The sequence below is a fragment of the Chiloscyllium punctatum genome, chromosome 3 (genome assembly GCF_047496795.1).
Source record: "Chiloscyllium punctatum isolate Juve2018m chromosome 3, sChiPun1.3, whole genome shotgun sequence".
In the NCBI taxonomy this organism is placed as follows: domain Eukaryota; kingdom Metazoa; phylum Chordata; class Chondrichthyes; order Orectolobiformes; family Hemiscylliidae; genus Chiloscyllium; species Chiloscyllium punctatum.
Window position 1 is genome coordinate 91,545,138 of NC_092741.1, and position 22,425 is coordinate 91,567,562.

General features: G+C 42.9%; 1 protein-coding gene across 4 annotated transcripts in view; it reads left to right on the forward strand.

The window, feature by feature from the left end:
* The first annotated feature begins 5,642 nt into the window (after positions 1-5,642).
* LOC140462897 (A-kinase anchor protein 7) overlaps positions 5,643-22,425 on the forward strand; it is a 192,165-nt gene continuing 175,382 nt past the window's right edge. Inside the window, exon 1 of one of the 4 annotated variants that reach the window (XM_072556369.1) lies at positions 5,643-6,550. In XM_072556369.1, coding sequence (XP_072412470.1) covers positions 5,836-6,550 — 715 coding nt within the window. In that variant the 5' untranslated portion in view covers positions 5,643-5,835. The remainder of the gene's footprint in view (positions 6,551-22,425) is intronic. The other 3 variants (XM_072556358.1, XM_072556349.1, XM_072556340.1) reach the window with 3 other exon arrangements.

Sequence of the window (22,425 nt, forward strand, 5' to 3'; positions counted from 1 at the left end):
GTCCTCTCAAGATGAATGACAACATGAGCGGTACAGTGGCACAGTGGTTAGCACTGCTGCCTCACAGCGCCAGAGACCCGGGTTCATTTCCAACCTCAGGCTGTCTGCATGGATTTACTCCGGGTGCTCCAGTTTCCTCCCACAGTCCAAAAATGTGCAGGTTAGGTGAATTGGTCGTGCTAAATTGCCCATAGAGTTAGGTGTAGGGGAATGGGTCTGGGTAGGTTGCTCTTCAGAGGGTCGGTATGGACTTGTTGGGCCGAAGAGCCTGTTTCCACACTGTAAGTAATCTAATCTAAAACATTGGATTTGCCTTCCTAACTGCCAACTTCAAACTGTAAAACGCTGAGGCCCAAATACAATACACAAACTGCCTGAGAAGTTTTCTTGATTTTAAAGTTTATACCTTGAAACAAAGCAGCTTTGATACATAGCATGATAGCTTGTCCCAAACATTGGACTGGCAGCACCAATGACAGCATATATCTTCATACCTGTTAAACAATTCACCCTGTGAGGAGCTGAGACCGCCCATTAAAGTTAGTCAACAAGTGTATTTCCTGCAATACAGGGAAACAAACTGATCTTCTAGCTCATACAGACATTTTAAACTTCTTACAATGCTGCAAAGTTCTGAGTTGACATGAACAAAAATAAAAAAAAGACTTTCAAGGCTGAAAAAAAACACAGGTCACAGATGTCACAGCATCGTATACAAGTTTTGAATTTGAATGAAATATTAGGATGTATTTCCCTCTGCAAAGGGTAATACATATATGTAAGAATCTGGTGACTAGGCAATGGAGACAGAAACAAAGGGGAGTTCGTAATACAGTTGGGTGCTATAATGGGAACAGAGGGGAGGAATGAGCTGAGTTGGGTCAAACATCCTTCTGTCATCTTTAGAGCAGCAAGCTCTTGAGACTTCTTTGTCACTAAGAACAAGACCAGTTGATTAGCTGCCTCTACTGGTTTCCTCTCTTCCAAAAGCCCGCTCAGTGTCTTAACACAAAACTTGCATCTTATTTCTCTTCTTAAATTCTTGAGATGGTTGCACTGAGGCTTTCACAGTGAAAGTTTGTCCGGAACCTAATGAAAACTTCACTCTTCCTGTGATTTTAAAGCCTGTCATTGGACAAATGAGGTTAGGCACAAGTAAACTGAAGTGTTCACTTCCTGCGTTTCCCATTTCTTGATCCAAAGGAGATTCACTTCCTGCGTTTCCCATTCCTTGATCCAAAGGATGTCTGTTGATGGATTTTGCTCAAAATGGGATGCCAGCCTAAAGCCCGGAGGAGTCAACATTGAGTTTTCCAGTTTCAAATAATGTCCCTCCCCCTCCCTTTCACTGCTCCCTGCCACCAACTGGATTCATTCCTCCCATTGACCAACCAGGTTGTACCCTCTACCTGTCTTCACCTATCCCCATTTCACCACCCTACCCCCACCAACCCCTTTATCTGCAGCTCCCCCTACAGCCACCCCCACGGCCTGAAGAAGGGTTACACCCAAAACATTTTAAGGTGAAGGGTGGAAGGTATAGGGGAGATGTCAGGGGTGGGTTCTTCACCCAGAGAGTGGTGGGGGCATGGAATGCGCTGCCCGTGGGAGTGGTAGAGTCAGATTCATTGGCGACCTTTAAGCGGCATTTGGATAGGTACATGGATGGGTGCTTAATCTAGGATAGAAGTTCGGCACAACATCGTGGGCCGAAGGGCCTGTTCTGTGCTGTATTGTTCTATGTTCTATGTTCTATTGACTTCTCCACCTCCTGATGCTGCCTGACTTGCTGTGTTCTTCCAGCCTCCTACTTGTCTATTTTGTAAAGGGTTTACAGCATTTTCAGTCTTAAGATTTTCAACATATGTAAAGTTTTGCATTTAGTTTCAGTACTGTTTCCCAGGTCTTTTTGGAAAGTTTCATGTTCAAGCCCCACTTCAGAACCTTCAGTGCAGTATTGCACGATTAGAAGCATCAATCTTTGGATGAGAATGTAAATGGTGTCTGCCCTCTCAGGTATACGTAAAAATGATACTATTTAAATGATTGAGAGTGTTCTTCTTGGTGCCCTGATTATCTGTCAAACTGCACCTTTGAAACAATTTACTTGATCATGATGATTTTGCTCTTTGTTGGACCCTGCTATGAACAACTTGGCTCCTGTGCCAAACATTTCATTAATTGTAAAGTATATGGACTTCAAAGATCTTTTGACAATGGGCCTTATAATGGACTCAAGAGTGGGGTGCTAGAAAAGCACAGAAGGTCAGGCAGCGTCTGAGGAGCAGGAGATTATTCTGCTCCTCTGATGCCGCTTGCCCTGCTGTGTTTTTCCAGCACCACACTTTCAACTCTAATCTCTGGCATCTGCGGTTCTCACTTTTGCCACGTAATGTACTTGATAGCAAAGTGTCGTCACCAACTTTGGTCTTGTCACAGGAAAGAGAGTTAGAGTGATAGGATATTGATCAAATTTGAAGAAATTATTATTGTAAGGTTCCCTCGGGGATTGGTTGGTTAATTCCACTGACACTCTCATTCGTTTGGCCGAACTGGTCCTCACCCTTAACAATTTCTCCTTTGAATCCTCCCACTTCCTCCAGACCAAAGGGGTAGCCATGGGCACACGTATGGGCCCCAGCTATGCCTATCTCTTTGTTGGCTACGTAGAGCACTTGATCTTCCGTAATTACACCGGCACCAGTCCCCACCTCTTCCTCCGCTACATTGATGACTGCATCGGTGACACCTCGTGCTCCCGCGAGGAGGTTGAGCAATTCATCAACTTCACCAACATATTCCACCCTGACCTTAAATTTACCTGGACCATCTCTGACACCTCCCTCCCCTTCCTGGACCTCTCCAGCTCCATTAATGACGACCGACTTGACACTGACATTTTTTACAAACCCACCGACTCCCACTGCTACCTGGATTACACTTCTTTCCACCCTACATCTGGCAAAAATGCCATCCCGTATTCCCAATTTCTCCGCCTCCGCCATATCTGCTCCCAGGAGGACCAGTTCCACCACAGAACATACCAGATGGCCTCCTTCTTTAGAGACCGCAATTTCTCTTCCCACATGGTTAAAGATGCCCTCCAACGCATCTCGTCCACATCCCGCACCTCTGCCCTCATACTACACCCCTCCAACCGTAACAAGGACAGAACGCCCCTGGTGCTCACCTTCCACCCTACCAACCTTCGCATAAACCAAATCATCAGCTGACATTTCTGCCACCTCCAAACAGACCCCACCACAAGGAATATATTTCCCTACCCACCCCTTTCCGCCTTCCGCAAAGACTGTTCCCTCTGTGACAACCTGGTCAGGTCCACACGCCCCGACAGCCCACCCTCCAATCCTGGCACTTTCCCCTGCCACCACAGCAACTGTAAAACCTGCGGCCACACCTCCTCCCTCACCTCTATCCAAGGCCCTGAAGGAGCCTTCCACATCCATCAAAGTTTTACTTGCACATCCACTAATATCATTTATTGTATCCGTTGCTCCCGATGCGGTCTCCTCTACATTGGGGAGACTGGGCGCCTCCTAGCAGAGCGCTTTAGGGAACATCTCCGGGACACCCGCACCAATCAACCACACCGCCCCGTGGCCCAACATTTCAACTCCCCCTCCCACTCTGCTGAGGACATGGAGGTCCTGGGCCTCCTTCACCGCCTGGAGGAAGAACGCCTCATTTTCCACCTTGGAACACTTCAACCCCAGGGCATCAATGTGGACTTCAATAGTTTCCTCATTTCCCCTTCCCCCACCTCACCCTAGTTCCAAACTTCCAGCTCAGCATTGTCCCCATGACTTGTCTGGACTTGTCCTACCTGCCTATCTCCTCTTCCACCTATCCACTGCACCCTCTCCTCCCTGACCTATCACCTTCATCCCCTCCCTCACTCACCCATTGTACTCTATGCTACTTTCTCCCCACCCCATCCTCCTCTAGCTTATCTCTCCACGCTTCAGGCTCACTGCCTTTATTCCTGATGAAGGGCTTTTGCCCGAAACATCGATTCCGAAGCTCCTTGGATGCTGCCTGAATTGCTGTGCTCTTCCAGCACCACGAATCCAGAATCTGGTTTCCAGCATCTGCAGTTCATTGTTTTTATCTCGTTGATTCTTTTGAAACATCATTGACCCCTACTTTTTGTCATTTACATAAATGATTTGGATGCGAGCATTTAAGTACAGTTAGGAAGTTTGCAGATGACTCCAAAATTGGAGGTATAGTGGACTGCGAAGAGGGTTATCTCAGATTACAACAGGATCTGGACCAGATGAGAAGTGGCAGATGGAGTTTAATTCAGATAAATGCAAGGTGCTGCATTTTGGGAAAGCAAATCTTACTAGGACTTATACACTTAATGATAAGGTCCTAGGGAGTGTTGCTGAACAAAGAGACCTTGGAGTGCAGGTTCATAGCTCCTTGAAAGTGGAATCGCAGGTAGATAGGTTAGTGAAGAAGGCGTTTGGTATGCTTTCCTTTATTGGTCAGAGTATTGAGTAAAGGAGTTGGGAGGTCATGTTGCAGCTCTACAGGACTTCGGTTAGGCCACTGTTCGAATATTGCATGGAATTCTGGTCTCCTTCCTATCGGAAAGATGTTGTGAAACTTGAAAGGGTTCAGAAAAGATTTAAAAGGATGTTGCCAGGGTTGGAGGATCTGAGCTACAGGGAAAGACTGAACAGGCTGGGGCTGTTTTCCCTGGAGCGTCAGAGGCTGAGGGGTGACCTTATAGAGGTTTATAAAATTATGAGGGACATGGATAGGATAAATAGGCAAAGTCTTTTCCCTGGGGTCGGGGAGTCCAGAACATTGGTTTAGGGTGAGAGGGGAAAGATATAAAAGGGACCTAAGGGGCAACTTTTTCACATAGAGGGTGGTACGTGTATGGAATGAGCTGCCAGAGGATGTGGTGGAGGCTGGTACAATTGCAACATTTAAGAGACATTTGGATGGGTATATGAATAGGAAGGGTTTGGAGGGATATGGGCCGGGTGCTGGCAGGTGGGACTAGATTGGGTTGGGATATCTGGTCGGCATGGACGGGTTGGATCGAAGGGTCTGTTTCCGTGCTGTACATCTCTATGACTCTAAATGTTAACTCTTATCTTCATATATGTTGTCTGAATTGTTGAGATTGTCTGGCATTTTTGTAGTTCTTATTTCAGATTACCAGTATCTGCAGTATTTTGCTTATCTACATCTATTCAGTCATTTCTGGCTAGACCTCCTTAGCATTTTGTAGTAGAGAACTTCACATATCAACACCTTGAATGAAAAATTTCTCCTCATCTTGAAGTTGTGAAAGATGACAGAGTTCGCGTTACTTTTCCATTTCCGAATGAACTACCTTGTAGGCCTGCAATTGCAAAATCACCGTATACCAATCCGGACTAATTACTGGGGTGGGATAACAACTGAAATTGCTTATCTCGTTGCTTATTGTGGCAGTGCAACATCTAGAATCTATACTCTGTAAATTATCGGTAAAAAAGAAACTTGGGAAAGTCTGTGCCATGCGTGGACAGATATGGGGCTCTTCGCTCATTTGGCTGACATTCTTTCTGCTTACGAGAAATGTGAGTGAGTGGCCATGCTACAGTAGCACCTGAGGCTGCAGCAAGCAGAGCCTGGGAACAGGATCCGAATGTGACCGCGTGCGGCCCTCGCGCGCCGCCGTAGCTGGAGGACCATCCCCGCGCCCCTCCCCGCGCCTCCCGGATTGGAACCCGGGCCCGGGCCGCTCGCGCCTCTCGGACTCCGGACCCGACGTCAGAGCCCGCCACCTTCTCCGGCAGGTTCTCGCGCTCAATGCTCGGCCGTATCCGTTGCTGCTGCTTCTCAGCCGTCCGTCTGCTTGCAACATGCCGCAGGGGCGACCCGGACGCCAGCAGGATATTCAGGTGCTCCTGCAGTCCGTCACCGCTCTCGCTCAGCAGGAGAACGTGGAGCTGCTGGCCCCCTGTGCTTGCGAGTCACGCTGGCTGCAGTTTGTACCCGACTCCTGGAAACCAGCGTTGTGTGATCCATGTGCCACAATTAGAATGTGAAAGGTCAACGCATTTGCGACTTGCAGCTTGGATACTTTGCAGTGTTCCTGGGGAGAAGCGGGACTTGCAGTGTTGTGGAAAGTTTGCATTATCTCAGTGTTTTACGAGGTTGGACTGCCCCGATAACTTTAAATGTTCCAAAACAACGCATTGTTTGGAAAAAAACTTAATCTCTTATCTTTTAAACTTTGTACGCCATTATTCAGTTTTACTTCTAGGAACTATTTTTAAAGTGTGTGAACCGGACACCAGGTACTTTGCAACAGAGTCTTTGCGTTCAGTCTTTTTTAGGGCAATGGAAGCAGTGTCTTCAAATACGGGAGATACTACGATGATACTTATGGATTGTGATTTGCAAAGCAATGAAGAACATCAGGCAGAATTAGTACCTGAGCCTGCAACTTGCGTGAGGGATTTGCCTGCTAACTCAGGCTGGTTACTTTCAGATTTAAATGATAAAGGGCATCTACAAAATGGTGAGAATCGCTTATAATATATTGAAATCGTAAATGCTTTCTTTTAATCATTTGAGAAACGCTTATTTATGACGTTTTTCAACCAATTATAACCGCAGCACAAAAACATTTTTTTCTGAAACTGCACCCTACCATCAAGATGTTAGTTTATAATATAAAACATCATCTGTGGCATTATCATGGTGATAAAAAGGACCTGTATTTACGCAGTGTCACTTTACTACTGATGTATTGTCAAACTCACTTATGGTGATACTTCTAACTGGCGGCACGTATGCATTAATTTTACAAATGCCACTTACTTGTCCACAAATCTCAACTGAGTTACTTTCTGTGAATATTCAACATTATAAATATTTCACATGTGTGGATTTTCAAAGGCAACCCACATCACAAATCTTTTACTACTTTTTATATCTTGAGGAATCGACTCAGTCAATCCAAACAGCTTTTTGGGAAGTCAAGTTTTTAATTTCAAACTGAAATTGCTGACTTTAGATATGCTTTATAAAATGAATTTAAATAAGAGAAATTTACCAAATGAATTCTCTTTACTATTGCTTTAAATTGTTCCATTAAAGTTTTTACATAAAGGCCTTAAACCTTCCAAACCTCGGGCTCAGACTCAATTGTGCCTGGAGTAGTGATGTCATTAGCTAAAGGACATTCTTACAGTCGTGAGCATATGCAGCACAGTCAGTTTCTGTGACATTGTCAAGTCATAGAGTATTTCAGTTTCGTTGACTGATTGTTTTCAACCTAAAGGCATGAGGACGAGCAGGCCAGTGTTGATTGGAAGATGATCCAGCAGGGAAGGTGGTGGACCAGCAGTCGTTGGTGTTTCTCTGGGTAATTCAGGATACACAACAGAAATTCATTCCAAGAAAGAAGGAACAGTCTAAAGGGAGGACAAGGCAAAGGGAAATCATAATATAAAAATAAAAGAAAAAGCATCCAATAAGTTGAAGACTAGCTGGAAAGCAGAGGATTGGGAAACCTTTTAAAAACAAGCAAAGGGTAACTTTTTTTTCAAAAAAGCATGGTGGGGGGGGGGGGGGGGGGGAAGGATGAAATATTACGGTAATAGGAGTCAAAACATGCGGTGCTTGAAAAGCACAGCTGTTCAGGCAGCATCCGAGGAGTAGGATAGTCGATGTTTTGAGCATAATTTCTTCATCAGGAACATGATCAAGAGAGATTATGCTTCTGTTGCTTCTCGGATGCTGCCTGACTGGCTGTGCTTTTCCAGCGTCACACTTTTTGACTTTGATTGCCAGCATCTGCAGTCTGCTCTTTCTCTTAGCCTACCTAGTAATAAAAAAACTTTTGTAGCCTTCTTTTGTAAGACATATAAAAGGTAAGGGAGAGACGAGAGTGGACATTGAGTCGCTAGAAAATGAGGCTGGAATTGTAGTAATGGGGAAGAAAGAAACGATGGAGAACTGAATAGAGACTTTGCATCAGTCATCACTATGGAAGACACCTAGCATATCAGAAATCCAAAGAGAGTCAGGGGGCAGAAGTAAGTGTAGTGACCATCACTGAGGAGAAGGTGCTGGGAAACTGAAAGGACTGAAGGTGGATAAATCACCCACACCAGATGAACTACAGTCCAGCGTTCTGAAGGAGATTGTGGAGGCATTGTTGGTGATCTTTGAGGGAATCACGAGTCGGGGGGGTCTAGAGGACTGGGAAACTGGTTAATGTAACTTATGATTAAGAAGGTGGGGGGGGGGGCGCAGAAGATAGGAAACTATAGGCAGGTTACCTTGACTGCAATCACCTGTAAGATTTGAGAATTTCTTATTAAGGAAGAGATTGCAGAGTACTTGGAAGTGCATGATAAAATAGGTCTAAGTCAGCATAGTTTCCTTGAGAGGTGGTTATGCCTGGCAAACCTGTTAAAAATTCTTTGAAGAATCAAGAAAGGTAGACAAAGGAGAGCCAGTGGATGTGATCTTTTTGAATTTCCAGCTGGTCTTTAACAAGGTGCCACACAGGAGGCTGCTAAATAAGATAGGAGCCCATAGTGCTGGGGAAATGTACTGGTATGGATAAAGGAATGGCTAACTGGCAGAACACAGAGATTAAGAATAAAGGGTTCCTTTTCAGGATGGCAACTGATGATTAGTGGAATTCCACAGGGTCAGTTTTGGGACCACAGCTATTCACATGATACATTTAACAGTATAGCTGAAGGAACTGAGGGCATTACTCCTACGTTTGTAGATGACACAAAGATAGCTGGAGGGACAGGCAGTTTTGAGGAAGTGGGGAGGCTGCAGAAGGACTTAGTCCTAGATCGTGGGCAAAGAAGTGGCAGACGGGATACAATCTGGGGAAGTTTTAGCTTATGTACTTTGGTAGGAAGAATATAGGCAAAAAATATTTTGCAAATGGGGAAAGGCTTCATAAACTGAAGCACAAAAGGATTTGGGAGTCCTAATTCAGCACTCTGTTAAGGTTAACATGCTGGTTCAGTTCATCATTAGGAAGGCAAATGCAATGTTTGCATTCATTTCAAGAGGGCAAGAATATAAGAACAGTGATGTACTGCTGAGGCTATATAAGGCTCTGGTCTGATCATATTTGGAATGTTGTGAGCAGTGTTAGGTCCTGTATCGAAGGAAGAACATGCTGGCTTTGGGGAGGGTCCAGAGGAAGTTTGTGTGAATGATTCTGGAAAGAAGGGCTTGACGTATGAGGAGGAGTTTTTTTTATAGATTGTATTCATTCATGGGCTGTGGATGTCACTGGCCAGGCCAGAATAAATTGCCCATGGGGCAGTTGAGAATGAACCACATTGCTGCGGATCTGGAATCACTTGTAGCCAAGACAGTTAAGGACGGGAGATTTCCTTCCCTAAAGGACATTAATGAATGAGATGGGTTTCTCCAACATTTGAAAATGATCTTATGAACATTATTAGACTCTAATTCCAGATTTCTTTTTTTTTAAACAAGTTCAAGTTCCACCATCTGCCATGGCGAGACTTGAACCCGGGTGCCCAGAATATTACCTGGGTTTCCGGATTAATAGTTTAGTGATAATACCACTTGGCCATTGCCTTCCCTAAATCAATGGAGTTTAGAAGGTTGAGAGTGGATCTCATTGAAACTTAGAAAATACTGAGACCTGGATAGAGTGGATGTGGGGATGATGTTTCCAAGAGTAGGAGGGCTAAGCCTCAGTGAAAGGACAATTCTTTAGAACTGAGATGAGGAGGACTTTCTCCAGCTAGAGTGTGGTGAATCTATAGAACTCATTGCAGCAGAATACTATGGAGCCAAGTGATTGAGTGTACTTAAGACGGAGATAGATAGGTTCTTGATTAGTAAGGGGTCGAGAAACATGAGCCATGATCAAATAACAGAGCAGATTTGATGGGCCGACTGACCTAATTCTGCTCATCTATCATATGATCATTTATTTGTATTTGAACAATATCTAAAGCCTAGTAAACAAATCACAGAAACCTTTTTGAAAATGGCAGTACAGTCTGACAAAGTCAACACCTTTTTTGTAAAAGGGAAATTCTGTTATACAAATGTACTAGTCGCATCTTCAAAACTTTAGTGGATGGATAAAGGGGAGCTGGTTGTTATGATGTGTGTAATTTCTAAAAGCTGAGGTGCCACACACATAGTACACAAGATAAGGGCTCATGAAGTTGGGATAATGTATCAGCATGGAGAGAGGCTAGGTTAATGAACAGGAAGCAAAGAGTGTGGATAAACAGGCTGCTTTCAAGTTGACAGACTGTGGCTAGTGAACAAAGGACAAAGAGCAATACAGCACAGGAACAGGCCCTTCAGCCCTCCAAGCCTGTTTTGTCCTTCCATACTAAAACTGTCTGCACTTCCCTCTATTCCTTTCCTATTCGTGCATTCTTCCAGGTGCTTCTTGAATGCTGCTCTTGTACTGACTTTCACCACCTCCTCTGGCAAAACATTCCAGGCACTCAACACCCTTTGGCCATCTCTTTTAAACTCTTTTCTCCCCCCCCACCCGACCCCATCTTGCACCTGTGTCCCCTCGTAATTGACCCCTCCACCCTGGCAAAAAGCCTCATACTTTCTACTCCCAGTGTAGTGCTGCAAGGATCAGTGCTTGGTTCTCAGTTATTTACAATAAATATTAATGATTTCATGACACAGAAAGTAATGTATATTTTTGCAGGTGATACAAAACTGTGAGTGAGTGCAAGTTGTGAATGCAAGCTGACATTATTAACTCAAATGAATGGATAACAATGTGGCAGATGGAGTATAATGTGGGGAAATGTGAAGTTATTCACTTTGTTCATAAGAGTAAAGAAACAATGTTTTTGAAAATGTATGAACTTGTAAACATTATTCAGAGGCACTTGAGTGTATTTGTGTAAGGAACACAAGGTTAATATGATGTCCACTTTCATGAAGGCAAGTGGTATGTTGGCCCTGATTTGCTATGGTTTAGAATATATAACTAAAGTCTTGTAATAAGTTGTACAGAATTTTGAAACGCTGCACGTGGAATACAGTTTGGGCCTTGCTTGTATTAGAGATGGTGCACTAAAGAATTGCTAATTTGGGTACCTGGGCTGAGACAATTGTTCTGTGATGCAAGGCTGAGTAAACTGAGGTTCTTCTAGCAAGTTTTGAGAAGATTTGTAGCTCAGGTTGATATTAGTTTTGCTTGTTGTCTGTATATATCATTTACAAAATACCTTGCAAGAACTGTAACAAACACTACATTGGACAAACAGGCAGAAAACTAGCCAGAGTACATGAACATAACTAGCCACAAAATGACATGACCCACTCTCGCTAGTATCCTTACATATGGATGAGGAAGGATACCACTTTGACTGGGACAACACATCCATGCTAGGACAAGCCAAACAGAGAGACACACGAAAATTGCTAGAATTCTGATCGGAATGCCATGCTTCTATCAACAAACACATTGACTTAGATCCCATTTACCACCCATTAAGAAAAAGAACAGGAAATGACATCAGCATAGGAAATGATGTCACCACAGGAAATAACATCACCAATCCAAGGAAACGGGAACATATAAATAGAAAGCGGGTTATACCACCAGTGCTTCATTCAGCGGCTCACTGAAGATGTTACCTAGTATGATAACGAAACATCTGAAAACGAACCTTCCAGCTCAGTGAGCAAACCTACATCCTGAGCTTCTACTGTCTGGAGTTCAGAAACAGGATTATAGGGATAGGGTAGAGAGTGGGTCTGGGTGGATGCTGTTCAGAACATTAGTGTGGCAATGGGCTGAATAGCGTGCCTCCACACTGTAGGGAAACTATGATTTTAATGAAATGTATAAGACTTTGAAGAGTCTTGACAGAGTCTTGAAGAGTCTTTGAAGAGTATCTCAAATAAGCACTGAGGCATATTCTCTGGATAAAGGAACTATCATTTCGGATTGCAGTGAAAAGTACCTTCAATAAATCTTCATGATTTTCGACCCCACAGAGTTGTTGCGACTCTATTTGAGACAGGCAATTTTTTGGTTTCTTGCAGTTGAACAGGGGACCAGATAGGAGAGAGTGGAGTTGAGTCAGCTTGATCATAATGAAGAGTAGGACAGGCTTGAGCTGCTCCATGGCCTAGTGATCTTTCTTATGTTTTTTGTTCAAGTGAATTTTGAAGCATTTTCAAAAAGTGAGGTTGAGTCAAGAGAATGAAGAATTACTGCTGAAAGTAATCGCCAGTCATACATTTTGAATACTTCAGGATGTGAGTAACGGAACCTGATATGCAGAGGTAGTGTCTTTCTTTGTTATTTGATTTGGGTGGAATGTGTTTTTCTGAAAGAAAGAATGATAGAGGTGTACAGTACCGAAACCGACTTTCCGGTGCAACTCGTCCATGCAGATCAGATATTCTAAGTTAGTCTAGTCCCATTTGCCAGCATTTGGTCCATATCCCTGTAAGCTCCTCCTATTCCTGTACCCATCCAGATGCCTTTAAAGTGTTGTAATTGTACCAGCCTCCACCACTTCCTCTGGCAGGTTATTCACCTCCCCCTGCATGAAAATATTGCCCCTTGGGTCCCATCTAAATCTTTCCACTCTCACCCTAAACCTATGCCCTTTAGTTCTAGACTTCCCCCACCCCAGAGAAAAGACCATGTCTATTTACCCAATCCATGTCCCTCATGATTTTCTAAATATCTATAAGGTCACCCCTCAGTCTCTGACGCTCCAGGGAAAACCGTTTGTAATTATGATATGTTTTGATGGTTTAAAATGTGAACATGTTTTTAATTATGAACTGTTGTAGGATAGAGAGAGGCAGAGACTCTGATCCTTCCACAAACCAATTTCAAAGCATCAGTGCTCTGATGGCATCTTTGAAAGTTAACCATGAAATTCAGTAAGCCTGGAGATTTCACCTCACCCCCTTGCTCCCAAATGTTGTCTCTGCCTGATGCTGTGCCTTCCCTCACTGATGACAAACAGAAGGAATACATGAGTGAGATAAAACATATATTCTACTACTGACTGTGATAATGTTAATCAGTAACACGTAAAACTTACTGTCACTGCTGTATACTTTTCTTCTTGATGCCATCTTTCTCCACTGTTTTTCCTCTGTTGTCCAGCATGGCGGCTTTCACATTTGTCAGTTTAAACACTGCAGGAGAATTTCCAATGATGATGTCAAGGCAACCCTGCTTACATCCTAACCTATTTAGGAACACCTCTTCTTTGCCACATACCTACTATTGTTTGACAGCATCATGTGCAGATACCAGATATGTTTTGATAATACCTAACTTATCCTCTCAAACATCACTCTGCATTGTCAGACAAATTGTATGACTACCAATCTTGGAGAATTTCTAATTTCCTGCAGCAAAGTTATTGACGTTGTGCTGGTCCAGAACCTTTGTGCCCTGGATGTCATTTGTATCACCTTCTTAGCCATCATCTTAGTTGAGCCAAACTCATTATCTTTGGTGTTTTGCTGAACCCAAGCTGAACTTTGGTCTGTGATTCGCTATCCTAAAACCTAGTTGTTTCCAAATGCATAATGTTGCCTACTGCCACCTCAGTCTCAATCTCTCATTCACTGTCTTGTTATTTCCTGACTTAACTATGCCCCTGTTACTCTGGGTAAGTTTCAGCTCAACCAAAGGTCGGCTTTTTGTATTTTGTCCTGTTGCACTATCGTCCTCAGCACCTCAACTCCCCATAATATTTCCCATTCCCAAGGAAAGTACACAAGGTTTCATTATTAGTGCGTCAGTGGAAACCAAATAAGCACTTGCAGGACACAAACATTTCTGTTAGGCAGCAATCAAGTGAACACAATAAGTAGGAGCAAACCTTTTGACTATTGTTACCAGCCTGAATTGGTGTAATGAGGTTGTTTGTATCAAGGGCTGTGGTTGTACTTTGTGGCAAAAACTGTACGCAGCGAATTTTTTTCTCTGATTTCTGGGTTTCACGAAGTGTTTGTACCAAAATGTTTTAAAAGGAAATTTGACTAAACAAAAAAAAAGTTCAGCTATTGGTAGTCAGAGCTAGAAGATCATTTTATGACTTTTACCTTTTCCTAAGCATATTGTGGTCTAATATCCAAAATTACTCAATGCACAAAATAACATTTTGGATTAGAGAATAGAGACTGGTTTGTAGGTGTGGGTGTTTTGTGTTCAACCGGAAAGAATGAAATTCAGCCATGTTCAGGTTTTTACCAGTTTGGGCATGTGTAGCATAGTAATTTGGTTTTCCCTCTGTAATATAATATTTAGCAAATGTTCTAATCAGATTGCAATCGTACATGAACATTCACCCATGATAAAGGATTTAGTGCTAAATGGTGACAGATGGCTGGGCAAAAGATTGTTTAATTAGAATTGCTTGTAAGTGGTGTGCTTTGTGTTGTTTTGTAGGAGATAGAAACACATTTGAAGATTTTGAGCTAATAGAAGAAAATTCACACACAATTCAGCCAGAAGTATAATAATGTGAATAGGCTATTTAATTAATGTTTATAGAAGTTTGCAGTGCGCAAGTTGGCTACCATGTTTCCTACATTACACCAATGAAGTATTCTGAAGTGCAGCTACTGTTGTAATGTGCTTTGGAACATCATTGTGAAGAGCACTAAATATGCAAATTGATTTTTTTAGGCTGACAGGTGTTAAGCTAGTTTGTGATGTAATCAGGGTACAGTCCTCAATGCCACATCTTTTTGAGTCAATTGTAGACTAAGACCAATTATCTATATTTTCTCTATCTATATTCTGTCCAGATTTTCAACTTTTATTAAACTACACTAATTTCAAGATGCTGGTAGAATTGTACAATAAAGTTACTCTAAGTTCATAAGCATAAGTATCCACAGCTGACGTAGCACATGAAAGACTGAAGGGTTCTAAACAAATGCTTACTGAGATATAATCTGGTTAAGTGGATTATTAGTAAACAGTCCCATCTGGGCATCTGTCACATTTTATCACTCAGGGTTGATAACCTAACAAAGAAATAACTGAGAGTGTATTATACAAAGCCTGAGCTATTCATGATAACGGGAAAATAAATGAACACACACACACAATACTTTCCTGTGTGACCACTTTAAGATAATCTTCCGATGAGAAAGATGTTGGCACTGTACAGAATATGGTGGTTGTCTACATGTGGGCATTTCTTTTGATTTATTGTAATTGAAAATACATTACTTGTAATTATTTGAGTATGTTTTGAAATATTAAAATGAAACATTAGGATACTGAAATAGCTGGTGAATTCTGATCTTTGGAACTGCAAGATTGCTAAGACCATCGCAAACCTTTTTTCTGTTGTCCTATTACTTTGGTGTGAACATTGTTTCTTTCCTCATCACCTCAAAATAATGAGGTCACTGACCAAGTTTTAGTTATCCATGCTGTTATAAGTACAACAGAGCTCAAAATGTGCTCTCAAAACACCAGTTATATTTTTAAAGACAGATGTATGTCACCATGAACTATTTCAGTTCAGGTGGGTACAATACATTTTTCAAAATATATTTTTATTGGAAAAATAGATTTTTTTTTAATATTACAAGTACAAAACAATACAATTCAAAACATTACAAAAAAACCCAAGGAAAAAACCCAACCCACCCTCATATACAAATATATAAACAAATATAGAAAAGTATAAAATAAAAAAACCCAAACTGGCTATTTAACTAACTAAATAAATTAAATAATGAACAACAAACTAATAAATAAATAGTAATAACTCAGCCCAACCAAACAAAACACTCATACGTTCACAGTTCCTCCTCCCTCGATATTGTTATGGCTATATAAAAGCCCATGTTGCTGTGGCAGATAAATCTGTGATCAGGTGTTCCAAAAAGGGTTGCCATGTCTTATAAAAATTCTCAGTTTTGTGGTGTACCATATTTGTGCGAAAATCCAAGAGAATATGCTCCATGACGATCTTCCTCTGACCTGACAGGCCTGTGGGGTTTTCGGATATTCAACCGAGCAAGATATTCTTTCTTGCACAGAACGTGAGAATATTGAAAAGTTTTTTTTGTTATGCGTGTCTGCAGGAAATACAGTGGGCAGGTCCAAAAGGGGAGAGATAGGGTCCTTCTCCATCCTTAGACCCAAAATCTTCTCCATTGTGCCTGTCACAGCACTCCAATATGTTTGAAACCTATCACAAGATCAGAGACAATGGGTAAGAGTGCCCATATAGACCTTGGACTTGGGACATGCTGAAAGTACTGACAGAAAAGTATACTCTTAGCACTTCGTACCCCCCCGCCCGATATCGGATTTGTAGGGATCAGTCAGAAGTGTGGTCTTCTTTTGAGTAAAATCCCTAACTTGAAAAAAAAAGAAAGAAGTCTCTATCAGATAACTTGTACTTCCATACTAACTGATCGATGGACGTCATTAAGTCGCCCTCAAAAAAAAATCACTCATGCAAGACACACCCCTAGCTGCCCAATGTTTAAATCCTGAATCTATCATACCCGGTTGAAAACCCAGCACACTCATTAAAGGTGTAAAGAAAGATGTTTTGCCAACATTGCCCTCCATGCTTTAACAATATTGATAACTGTTGGATTATGGCAGTATTCCCTAACTGTTATCATTTTGTCCAAAAACAGCAAACCGGTAAGGGGGCACCTTGCCTGGGAGGCTTCGATATCTAGCCATATTGAAAGAGGATCTCCACAAACCCAATCATTCATGTAGGAAAAAAGCGAGCTTAATTGGTCATTTGTAATGTCTAGAATGACCGCCCCCCCAAAAGAAATGTGTGAGGCACTTGCAGCTTGGCTAATTTAATAAGGGGTTGCTTATGGTGCCAAATAAAAAGGAGCTGAACCAACCATTTAGCCTCCTGAGAGTTTCCTTACTGAAAATCAGGGGGAGCATCCATATAGGGTATAGCAAACGGAGGAGAATATTCATCTTAATAAACGTTATCTGACCCAACCACAAGACAGGAAGGGCCTCCCATTATTGGCGTTGAACAGCCGATCCAGAGCTGGAGTAATGAATATGCCCAAATAGACAAAAACCCTTGTGATCACCAAAATGGGAATCTATAGTCACCCTCAAGACCTCGCTCCTTCGTAAGACTATCCATAGGCATAACTTCTGATTTCTCAAAGTTAATCTTGTACCCCAAAAAAGCGCCAAATACACAAATGCAATTGTATAAGGCGACGCACTGAAACTGCTGGGATTTGTCAAAAACATTAGGACATTGTCTGCATACATCAAAATCTCATGTAATTTTGACCCCACTTCTGGAACTGATATATTGGGATCCCCACAAATGGGGTCCAACAATGATCAGATTACATTACATTGTGGAAACAGGCCCTTCAGCCCAACAAGTCCACACCGACTCACCGAAGCGCAACCCACCCATACCCCTACATTTACCCCTTACCTAACACTAGGGGCAATTTAGCATAGCCAATTCACCTGGCCTGCACATCTTTGGACTGTGGGAGGAAACTGGAGCACCCGGAGGAAACCCACGCAGACACTGGGACAACATGCAAACTCCACACAGTCAGTCAGTCACCTGAGGTGGGAATTGAACCCAGATCTCCGGCGCTGTGAGGCAGCAGTGCTAACCATTGTGCCACCGTGCTGCCCAAAATGGTTCAATCTCCAACGTAAAAAGCAATGGTAAAAGGGGACAGCCCTGCTGGCTGCCCCTAAAAATATTTAAATTGCTTGATCGTTGGTGATGACCAGTGCGAAAGGGCCACCATGGAGAACCTTTACCCATTTTATAAAGACTTCGTCCAAGCCAAACTGCTCCAGAGTATAGAAAAGGTACGGCCACTCAACTCGGTCAACTGCCTTCTCTGCATCTAGAGAAATCACCAATCCCTGCATTGACTGTTGTTGACATGCTTGAATTACGTTAAGCAGCCTCCTAACATTATTGGAGGATCTGCAACCCTTTATGAAGCCCGTCTGATCCTCTTTAATAATAAAAGGTAACAGTTTCCAGCCTTAACACAAGAGTCTTAGAGAGGATTTTAAAGTCCACATTTAAGAGATGGGCCTGTACGAAGTACAGTCTTCCGGGTCCTTCCCTTTTAAGGATAAGTGAAACATTGGCCCCTCTCAGAGATGATGTGAGACAATCATGACGGTACGAATCATTAAACATATTGAGCATTGGGCCTGACACTCTACTTATAAATTCCTTATAGAATTCACTGGGAAGTCCGTCAGGACCAGAAGCCTTTTCATTCTGAAGCTCCATCACAGCTTCATGTACTTCTTGCTGTGATAATGGGGCATTTAGAAAGGACTGCTGTTCGGGAGTCACACCCGGGAGCTTTAAATCCTTAGATTCCGTTTTGGCCTGGCCCTTCTCACAATCCTTGGATTGGTATAACTTAGAGTAAGATTTCTGGAACGCCACATAAATCTTTTTAGAATCACATATTAGGTTCCCAGACCCTTCCCTAATCGCCGTAATGGCTTGTGGAACATTCGTTTTTCTGGTGGGATACACTAAGTATTTGCCTGGCTTGTCACCATGCTCGTATAACCTTTGCTTTGCAAAGGCCAGCTCCTTCTTTGCAGTCTGTGTGAGCACGGAATTCAATGCAGACTGCAGCGCCGTAATCCTCTGTAGTTTGACCAATGAGGGTTTGTCAAAGTAGGCCTTCTTGGCTGCCTTCAACCGTGCTTCAAAGAGACTTTGCTCCTTACTCTGACACTTCCTACAGGCGGAATATGAAATAACTAACCCGCTGGCATAGGCTTTGGCAGTTTCCCAGAGGACAGATGAGCTACCAACTGAGCCTAAGTTGATATCTAGGAACGCCCGAAATTCCCTAGAGAAATACTCCACCAATTTATTATCCTTGAGGATACACTACACTGCAAAAAGAGGAAGAAGAACACCTATACAATGTATTCGCCAAAAACGGATACCCACGCAATTTCATCAACAGATGCCTAAGGGAAAGACAACGGAATGAGGACATGCTACAACCCAAAAGGACTAGCCACGTTACCATACATCAAGAGCATCTCCGAACTGACAGCCAGACTACTGCGACCACTAGGACTCATAACAGCACACAAACCAACAGCCACTCTCAGACAACAACTCACCAGAACGAAGGACCCAATACCCAGTATGAGCAAAACCAACGTAGTGTACAAAATCCCATGCAAGGACTGCACAAAACACTACATAGGACAAACAGGAAGACAGCTAACGATCCGCATCCATGAACACCAACTAGCCACGAAACGACACGACCAGCTATCCTTAGTAGCCACACATGCAGATGACAAGCAACATGAATTCGACTGGGACAACACTACTATTATAGGATAAGCCAAACAGAGAACAGCCAGGGAATTCCTAGAGGCATGGCATTCATCCACAGATTCAATCAATAAGCACATCGACCTGGACCCAATATACCGACCACTGCAGCGGACAGCTGGAGCTGACAACTGGAAGCGGCAGATTCAAACCACTAAAAATGCCGGAGGAAAGATCACAGAAGCGCTTCACAGGAGGCTCCCAAGCACTGAGGATGTCACCTAGACAGGGGATGAAACTTTTGCAACACAAAGTTCCCAGCTCGCCAACAGAACCACAACAAACCAACATATAAAGCGCCAACAGTGCTGAGTAGGGGAACTTACCCCCTGCCCAGAAGGGGCAACTACCCAATGCAAACTGCCCATAAATAGGCATCTAACCATCCCAACCACCTTCACTTCTCCCAGCTAGAGCTGCACCGCAAACACAAGCAGAAAAGAGTAAACACACAGAATACCAATATGAATTAAAAAAACATTTTTTTTAAAAAAGAAGGGGGAATAAATACCCCACCCATCCTTTGGTATATCCTAACTTAGAAATTGAAAAATGTACATCTCAACCGCTGCCAAACATAGTATGGACTTCCTCCATTTCTTTTACAAAACAACAAAGACATACCCAAATAACACTATTTATACATACTAAAATTGTTCAAATTAGGTTAATTTGTCCACAAAGTCTCTTGCCTTCTCTGATGTGTCAAAGAGATGTACATATCCATCTTAGGTGAACTGAAGCACTTCCGGATACCTCAGGGAGTACTGAATCGCAAGCTCCCTCGGTCTTCTCTTGACACCGTCATAAGATTTTCATTTCTGGATCACCGCTGTCAAGAAGTCCTGAAAGAACATGATCTTAGAGCCCTCGTAAATTAGGGCCTTCAGATCCTTCCCCTGGACTCTGGAAGCCTCCATGACTCTCTCCTTATCCTGGTAATGATGGAACCGCACCAGGAGAAGATGAGGATTTTGACCCAGACCCAATCTCTGTGCTGCGACCCGGTGAGCCCTCTATCTTCAATCCTCTCATGCCAGCCTCCAAGTCAAGGAATTTCAGCAGCCAATCCTCAACAAATTCCACGGGCAACTTACCTTCTTTACCCTTCCTTTCTCCTGCCCCTGTTCTCGAGATCATCTACTTGGCCGCACAAATTACAGACCTGTGTCTCCAGGGCTTGGATCCTATCCTTGGATGAACTGGCATCAGCTTCCACCACTGTGACCCTGTGCTCCACCTCATCCGTCCTCTTCTCCAGGTCTCCCAGCTGCTGCTCATGCTTCTGCAGCATGAGAGAAATTGGAGCCAGCTTCTCTTCAATCTGTTTCTCCAGCGTCTCGTGAGATTGTGCGAGCTTGTTCACCAGGGCCTGAAAAGTAATCGACTCAGAGATCCTGCAGACTGAACTGCAGGCCCAGCATCGGATGCTCCTCCTCCATTTTTCAGCATCTCTGGACGGCTGGAAATGCAGGTAAGTTAATTTTTAGAAGTTTCTTTGGACTCTGCGATCTTTCCAGAGTCCCAAGATGTCACGCTGGTCTGGGTTGGGCGGGGTTAAAGGTTTGTCCTGCTTGTGCTGTGATGCGGAGCTCTGCAGTGTGATCTTTTTAGATCACTGCCATCCTGGATCCCCCATATTGCATTTTTTACTTGCACACTATTACACCTTACTGAATTATAGGGAAAACCAGCTGCACTGCAGCTCTGTAAAATCTTTGTGCGACTCAAACCCAAACAAAATTGGTGTGACTGACTATGTAGCTTAGAAGACAATGCTGTGCTCTGAGAACCACTACAATTTAAACCCAGAACTCTAAATGGTAACTGAGATTGTTGAGTTCAATAGTTTGGCTTTGCAAACAGTATTTTGTGCATAATTCATGCTATGTAAGTAGCATTTTTGTTTATGCTGCTGTTTGTACTTGATGGATTTTAAAGATACCCACAAGCAGTAAGTAATGCTCTGCTACAGAGTTCTTTAATTTTTATACATATGAATGAGCATTGCAAGAGACAAATCCATAACTATGACCCTGCAGTATTTTGCGGTGCAGAGCCAAGTAAGAGACCATAATTCTATTAGCTTTAAAATCGTGATGGAAAAAAGGATATACTGGATCTAAAAGTTGAAGTTCTAAATTGGAAGAGGCTAATTTTGATGGTATTAGGCCAGAACTTTCAAAAGGTGATGGGTGGGGGACAATGTTTGCAGTTAAAAGGGATGGCTGAAAATGGGAAGCCTTCAAAAATGTGATAACAAGAATCCAGAGACAGAGTATTCTTTTTAGGATAAAAGGAAGGCTGGTAGGTGTAGGGAATGCTGGATGACTACAGAAATGGAGGTTTTGGTTAAGAAAAAAGAAGGAAGTATATGACAAGCATAGACAGGAGAGATTGAGTATAGAAGAGTATCAAGGGAGTAGGAATAAACTTAAGAGGGAAATCATGAGGGCAAAAAGGGAACATGAGATAGCTTTGGCAAATAGGGGTAAGGAGAATTCAAAGGGTTCTTTATAAATACATTAAGAACAAAAGGGTAACGAGGGAGAGAATAAGGCCCCTCAAAGCTCAGCAAGGCAGCCTATCTGTGGAGCCACAGGAGATAGGGGAGATACTAAATGGGTATTTTGCATCAGTGTTTACTGTGGAGAAGGACATGAGAAGATATAGAATGTGGGAAAATAAGATGGTGACATCTTGGGGGAAAAGAAAATCCATACTACAAAGGAGGAAGTGCTGGATGTCTTGAAATGCATAAAGATGGATAGATCCTCAGGACCTAATCAGGTGTACTCTTGAACTCTGAGAAGCTAGGGAAGTGATTGCTGAGCTCCTTGCTGAGATATTTTGTATCATTGATAGTCACGGGTGAGGTGTCAGAAGACTGGAGTCTGGTGCTGCTATTTAAGAAGAAAAGTGGTAAGGAGAAACAAGGGAACTAAAGACCGGTGAGCCTGACATTGGTGGTGGACAAGTTGTTGGAGGGAATCCTGGTAGACAGGATGTACATGTATTTGGAAAGGCA